The sequence below is a fragment of the Syzygium oleosum genome, unplaced genomic scaffold (genome assembly GCF_021117445.2).
Source record: "Syzygium oleosum isolate NSW1041296 unplaced genomic scaffold, Sole_v2.1 Sole_v2.02, whole genome shotgun sequence".
In the NCBI taxonomy this organism is placed as follows: domain Eukaryota; kingdom Viridiplantae; phylum Streptophyta; class Magnoliopsida; order Myrtales; family Myrtaceae; genus Syzygium; species Syzygium oleosum.
In genome coordinates this window covers 8,185,458-8,192,991 of record NW_026607486.1, presented here as the reverse complement: position 1 = coordinate 8,192,991, position 7,534 = coordinate 8,185,458, and the positions used below count along the sequence as shown (strand labels likewise).

The 7,534-nt window shown below is 41.8% G+C and overlaps 1 protein-coding gene across 1 annotated transcript; it reads right to left on the bottom strand.

The window, feature by feature from the left end:
• Window positions 1-637: 637 nt before the first annotated feature.
• Window positions 638-1,627, bottom strand: LOC115689043 (uncharacterized). The gene has a single exon (XM_030615013.1). It carries the CDS (start codon window positions 1,625-1,627, stop codon window positions 638-640), a length of 990 nt encoding a protein of 329 aa, XP_030470873.1.
• Between the last annotated feature and the right edge of the window lie 5,907 nt (window positions 1,628-7,534).

Sequence of the window (7,534 nt, the reverse complement as noted above, 5' to 3'; positions counted from 1 at the left end):
CGGTCACAATTAGACTCTCCGACACACCCTCATCAGTTGGTTCGTTAGTTTCTGCAGGCTCAACAGGTGTCTCCTCCAACTCCTTCTCATAAAATGAATCAATAACAGTCGTCATGGCCGTCATACTGTCCTCCTTCATACTATAGATTACTCCCATGTCCACCATCCGAGTGATACATTTCAATTTTTCTTCCATCGAAATATCCTCCCCGTCTTCAAAGTGTCCCGCTAACACTAGTAATTTATAAAGTTTATGAACATCCACATTAAAGGTTTGCTTACTCTCATCATCCTTCTCAATAACCATGTTGACATTCTCAGCATGATTAGGCAACGGGTTTTGTTGAATATTAGAGGGTGGATCCTTGAAGGATAAAATGCCCTTGTCGAGTAAATTCTGAACTTTGTTTTTTAGAGTGAAGCAGTTATCTACATCATGACCCTTCTCACCTCTATGGAATTCGCAAGACTTAGACAAGTCAAACCCAGGGAATTTTGGAGGATCATCCCGAGGTACTTCTTTGGCTATCATTCCCCTTCTCAACAACATAGGCAACAACTTGGATAAAGGTCTAGGCAGAGGAGTGAATTGCCTCGGTGCCTTCTTTTTGAATTCATAACTTTGATATGCCCGGTCTCAAAACATAGGCAGGCCTTGGGAGGACGAGGCAGGGGGCCTTGTCACAATCGGTGCTTGTACATACGCGATCTCCACATCCTTTTCCTTTCTATTCAGGACCTTTCGACTAGTCCCTTCGCTCAATCTACCATCGTGCATAGCCCCCTCTATCCTCTCCCCGACATCTACCAGCTGAGAGAAGGTCGAGCATCCAGAGCCCACCAACTTTAAATAGAAATCACTAGGTAAGGCCCTGAGGAAAAGATCCAGTAGCTCCTTTTCGCTGAGCTGGGGCCGAACTTGAGCTGCAAGAGTACGCCATCTTTGAGCAAAGGCTCTGAAAGACTCACTTCGTTTCTTTTCGGTTCGAGTCAGCATTTCTCGTGTCGGGGCTATCTCTGAATTGTATTTGTATTGCAGGATGAATGCCTCAGCCAACTCCTCCCACTTCTCAAACTTCTCGGGCTCCGACAACACATACCATTGCAATGCAGGCCCCGTCAAACTCTCTTGGAAAGTCTGAACCATTAATGGGACATTCTGGGCATACCTCACCATTCTGTTCAAATAGTACTTCAAGTGAATCTTTGGGTCTTCGGTCCTATCATACTTAGTGAAGTCGGGAATCTTGAACTTCTCAGGAAAGCTCATTTGTGCATATCGAGACAAATCCTCGATCATGTGCTCTTCGTATCCTCGTAGTGAACGGAGTTTCTCTTCTATCTTCGCAAACCTTTTGTTGTGTTCTTCCTCTAAACGGGCAGTGACGGCTTCTGAAATAGGGTCTAGTTCGACCACTACAGGTGTAGAACCCAGTGCCTCTTCAGTAACATTTCTTCTCGCCGGTCCTTCTACGGGCTCAGGAACAGCTTGAGGTGCGGCTTGACCCCCGTTTGGTGCTGCCAACGCGGCCTTCATATCATTGGCGAATTGAGTAAGCTGAGCAGCAAGATCATTGATCTTGTCATCGAGAGCGGCGAAACGGGTGTTTTGCTCCTCAATATTCATTTGTGCGGCCCTTGATCGTGTTCGAATTGGCGATTGCCTCGAAGCCGTAGCTTTGGCGGGTCGTTGGACTCGATGTGGATACAGTGATTGTCGGAAGGAATCACTCTCCGGCCTCTCGATTTCTCGATTTGCGTGTTGAACGAGCTCAAATACAGATAATTCGTGATCACCTGAATCATAAATAAGCGAGCATATATAAGTGCATGATTCACATAGAAGACCGGTCCATGACAATGGTCTAGCCGCTTTCATTGATTCATTAAATAGTCCTTAACTGAATAACACTCAAAAAACGAACTAGAAACTTAGAGACCCTAAACATCAAGCTAATAAAACAAAGAAAAGAAAAGAAACGAAAATAAAATTGTAAGACAAATGACTTTAGAAAAGGAGCAACAAACTCGACCCATTTTACTTCTCCTGATCTATATGCGAATGGGAAGCCAATACTCGACGTAATTGCCTATTCTCCTTAGCAACACTCTTTAGACTTCCTTCAGCTTTCTTCGCCCTCCTCTTGAGATAGTTGATTTTCGCTTGGCGAGTCGGCTTCTCTGTCACATCTTGGATCTTTGGGAGGAACTCAGTCGGGATCTTATGTCGACGGATGTATCGGATCGTGGCATAGTATGCCTTTTCCTTCCCTTCGAGCTCGTCTTTGGGCCAATTTAGCTTTCGAGCACGGCAGGCGAGCCAGGCTTGTTCAACACGGCGAAGCTTTCCTTTGTAATCTTCTCCCTTTCCAAAAGATCGGACGTGGAACGAATCCGGCTTAAGAAGAGGTGGTAAATCTTGGACAATCCGATATTGGCGGGCCACTCGGAGTGGGTAGTAGGAGGTGATGCCAGTAATTCCCAACAACGGGATCGGTTCATTATCGCCATGAGAGAGACATGACTCGCGAAGTCGGAACCACTTAGCTTGCCATAGGAAAACCTTAGTTTTTGGATTCTTCAACAAATTCACCCATTCTGAGAAAGAAAGGTTGGGGGTTCGATCTTGATGATTCTTAAATGCTTGAATAGGGTGGTTAGTCTCGCTAATGTCACTAATGTTCATGTGAATACCGAACCTACTTATATGGGAAAAAAACCAGATTTGTAAAAGTTCGACGGGAGCACGAAAAACCTTTTCTTCATTTTCTTTAAATCGGGTGAGCGACAAAAATGTTTCGACCAAAATAGTGTTGACAAAGCTAACTCCACCACATTTTGTCTGACCACCCACGCGACAGAAGGATCGATAGTGATAACTCTATAAAAATAGAGTTATTTTATCTACTCTAGGCAATAAATAATGCAATATTTGTTAGAATATATTTGGATTTCCTTTTATTTACTTAATTTTTCCTTGTTTATGCAGAATATTGAGATATGGAGAAAATAAGGAAACTATGGCAAAAAGAAGGAAAGGAATATGCAACCCAGAGAAGAGTTAGAAGGTGGATATCACATTGGGAATTCTGCGATTTATTCCCTAATTTTATACGAAAAAGAAGCAATTGCCTTGTGAGAGGAGTCTTGGATGTTATCATATAAATAGGATAACTTGGGGGAACATGGAGTTTTTTTTCTTTTTAGATCGTTTTTATTTTCAGTGTTCTGAGAGTTTTTCAAGTATTTTGAAGAGAAGACAAAAGTGGTGACAGAATTCTTGTTCTTTGATTCAAGATGTTTGGTTTAATTTCTATTGTCGTTTCTTCTTCTATTATGTTCTAATTTTCTTTGTTAGAGCTACGATGTAGCCTAACCATGATGATATGAATTTCATACTTTTTATGCTTTGCAAGTAATTTCATTCATGTGAGTTATATATTATTGTGCTTAATGCGTTTAGGTGACTGGCCACCACTTGAATGATCTGATGTGCATGTTTGAGACTGAGAAGTGATAATATGCAATTGCTCCTTATAATATATAACCATGAATTAAATGTGGATAGAAATATACCATGTTATTTGTGTAGCTTTCGGTGATAAGGTGGTCCAAAAGATTCATTGTAAACCGGGAATATTCACAGATTTTAATGCGCTTATGTTTATTTAAATTCACATAGAAATATAGTGAATTGATAAACTGAGTAGGTTTGCTATACCTAGAGATAGGATAGTAAATAGACTACGAAATTCCGCTATCACATGTTTGATATTGTTCTTGTATGCATAATGATCCGAAATTCATATATAGTGGTTATGGTGAAATCGGATGCTCTAACATATTTTACCTGATTGATTATCTGCCTTTAGTTTATAAAATTTCGTTTTTAAAAAATTGTCAATTTTTATTTGTTCTCAATTATATTTTGATCAGTTAGATAAATTTTAGAATTAGTCCATTTTTAATATTTAATTGGTTTATTATCATCAATCTCTGTGGGACGATACTCTTCTCATCATTATATTACTTGTTCAACACGTTCGTTGACACGTGCAGAATTTTACGAACAGATAGCATTCTTACGAAGGGGAAATATCATGAACCCAAAGAAAGCTAGAAGAAAGATCTTTCCTTTCAAAAGGGGCGCGGCATCCATAAAACATTGACCTAAGAAGGAGAGTGGGCATGCGTGATAATTATCTTTTAGCATTCTTCCTATTTGGTTCTTATTCATCCTAAGAAAGTCGGATAAAATCGATTCCGGCTCTAACCCAATGGGTGGATCGATTAACTCCAAATCCAAAGGTTTTCCTATGGCAACGCTATATTCTTCCAAAGTCGGAGTCAACTCATGCTTATGAAATATGAACGTGGACGTTTGGGGACACCAGAAATGAGCTATTGCTTGCATGACTCCACTTTGGATGTCAATGTCGAGAAGAGGCAAAAGGCGACCAAGTTTGTTTTCCACATAGGCTCGGCCCTCACGATCCAATTGATCCCACCAATGCTTGAGTTCGGCCTTCGGAGTAGGAATGAATCGAATGTCGGATCTTCCCATTGCATATAGACCAAGACTCGACCAACCTAACTGTCATGGACCAGCCAAAACATAAAGGTAAGTAAATTGTAAAAGTAAAGGGTATGAAACTTACTTCACCAAACAATCATGTCAACCCCATAGACATGTGCGTGAAACGTGCGGCTCGACTTCTACTCTAAATGGCTTAACAAACTGGAGTTACGAAGGTGGGATGACTAGTCGTGGCCTCACGCACTAAGCCAAGTCCTTGTAACCCCGGCTTGGTCAAAAATGATACCCCGATGTGACGCGGCCTTGTGGGCAAAGGTAAGCATTCTTGACACCAAGAAAGAAGCATTCGGGATTGAGTTGGGCAACCTCTACTACGCGGCCTCGCGGTCGAAGTCATATCCAACTCAATACCATCCTAAACATTCCTAGTGCAGCCCAGGTCCGGCAGCATGGTTGTGTGTGCAATAGTGTAGTGCTAAAACATTTAAAGCATGCACAACAGTTCATAAGCAAACAATGCTTTAAGCATCCGAAAGAATAAACATTCATTCCCAAGTCCCAAACCTGCAAAATGAGGGGTCAATAGCAAAATATTCACACGAGGGATGTATTTGAACAAGATAAATGGCCTAAGTCCTCAAGTCCCCAGCAGAGTCGCCAAGCTGTCGCGACCTCCCCGAACCAGCCCTGCCACCTAAAGGGTTAGGCTAATGGATTACTAAGTTAAACCTAGCTCGAGCTCTCCCAAGCCCATACCAATTCGCGACTTAAGTTTAAGTTGTTAACATGCAAATCAATTTCATCTAAGAGTCGCCACTAATCAGTTTTTGGTGGGTCGATTAGACACCCAAGTAAAGTACGGGAGAAATGCTTTACTTTTACGAACTAGAGATTCAATGGGCACGGGGACTTGATTACACTAATTGACCAACTAGTGCCCTTTCGGTACCTAATCTTGCTCAATTCACCACCTAACGTGTTCACACTAATTGGGAGTCTCAAAATTCCACTTCTAACTAAGCCAAGGAAAGCCACAATTAATATCTAAACCCAACATGCATAATTGGCCACATGCGAAGTTAAGTTAAATGCACAATTCAAAGCGTGCGAATCAAACGAGGTGCAATCAAACATAAGCTATCACACAAAAAAGGAGAGAAAAACAATTTTAAAACCCAATTTCCAATTTTTTATTTTCGAAATTTTTTTAATTTTTTTAAATATTAAAATAATAAATAATATAAAAATATAAAATCGGATCCGGATCGGATCTCCACATCCGACCCGGTTCGGGGCTGACCCGGGCGCGCCGGCCCGGGTCCACGACCGGACCGGGTTCATTTATTGAGCCCGGTCTGGCAAGTAAAATAAAGAAAGTAAAAGAGGCCCAGCCCGAATTTTTTTTTTTTTTCTAAAAGAACAAAGGCCCAGCCCACTATAAATAAAAACCTGAACAACACTTCAGCCCAAATCCCAATTTCGGCCCATCCGCGAAAGGCCCAAGACCTAATAAAACCCACTCTAATAACTAAAAGGCCCAAAATATTAAAACGCCAAATAAACATAAAATCGGCTCAATTACTAACTAAACCCTACCCGATTGCGACTCGTGCACCCGACCCGGTCACCGGCCGCCGACCCGACTTGCGGCCGCGGACCCGAATCGCCAGAAACCCTACCGGCCACTTCCTTTTTCTTTTCTGATTTTTTTTATTTCTTCTATTTTCCTTCTTTTCTTTTTCTTTTTTTTCTTCTCTCCTGTTTTTTCTTTTCTTTTCTACCCTTTTTTTTCTTTTGGATGCCTTCTCCTCTTGACTTTTCCTCCACCTTTTTGCTTCCGCTTCTTCGCCCTCTTTTTAACGTCCAGAGAAGGAGGAGGCTCTGCTCCTCCTCCCCTTCCCCAGCGACGCTCTCCCTCCATTTCGAGCTTAGGGGAGCCATGGATCAGTGTGCCCTCCCCCGTTTCATCAAGCGTCAGCGGTCGGTCCTACTCTCAGGACCAAGCCAGACCCGTTTTCGGCTAACACGGTTGCAGGACTCCCTTGATGCAGATCGGAAGCACTGCGCCGTCCTCGATGCGCTCACTTCCTGCTGCTTTGCCGCTTCTGTTTCTGCTTCCTCTTCTGCCTCCTGCTTCGTTTTGCTTTCTTTTCTTCCCCTTTCCAGAAGCGTTGAATAACGCTGGGGAAAGACCCACGCGTGACCAGCGTTCAATAACGCCGGGGAAAGACCCACGCGTGACCAGCGTTATTCAACGCTGGTCTCCCTTTCTTTTCTTTTTTTTAATTAAAATTTTTTTGCGATGCTGTGCTGGCCGGCGTTGAATAATGCTGGTCCCCCCCTTTTTCGAATTTTTTTTAAATTTTAATTTAATTTAATTTAATTTTTTTTGGATTAATTTCTTTTTTTGAATTTAAACAAGGAAAGCATGTTCTAATGTGCCTTATTAATGTAAATGCGCCTAAAGTCTATATGCCAATTATTTTAATGAAAATATTTTTGCTTAGGGGTTAAAAATTAATCCCTAATTTTCTATGCAATTAAACCCTAAATGACTAGCCAAAATTTAGGTGTCAACAAGTTGTATTTTCCACTGTCTTGACCAAAGAGGTCTACAATGTCGCCTTGCTCAAATGATGTTTGGGTAAATCGCCTTTCTCCCTGCCGAATCCTTTCTTTTTGTTCTTCAAATTGATCCACTTCATCACCGGATGAAATCTCATTTTGTCTGCTGAGCTCATCATCCATGCCGCCCCAACTATCGGGCACAATCACTTCACTTTTAAAAGCCCACGGTGGTGGAGTATATTTTACCTGGCAGTTGTATTTGCCAGAATTTTCTCCCAAGTTATCTATAATTTCCCCTTTTAAGAATGCTTCACGACGAAAGCAAGCATCTCCTTGTCGAGCAGACTTTAATTTGGCATCATATTCATCTTCTTCATCAGGCCTTATTATTTCTCCTTCTGTAAGGACCATATTTACCACATTGTGCTC

Excerpts from the sequence above, each read along its gene's own strand:
- LOC115689043 (XM_030615013.1), bottom strand. The coding sequence starts at position 1,627 with ATGAATATTGAGGAGCAAAACACCCGTTTCGCCGCTCTCGATGACAAG.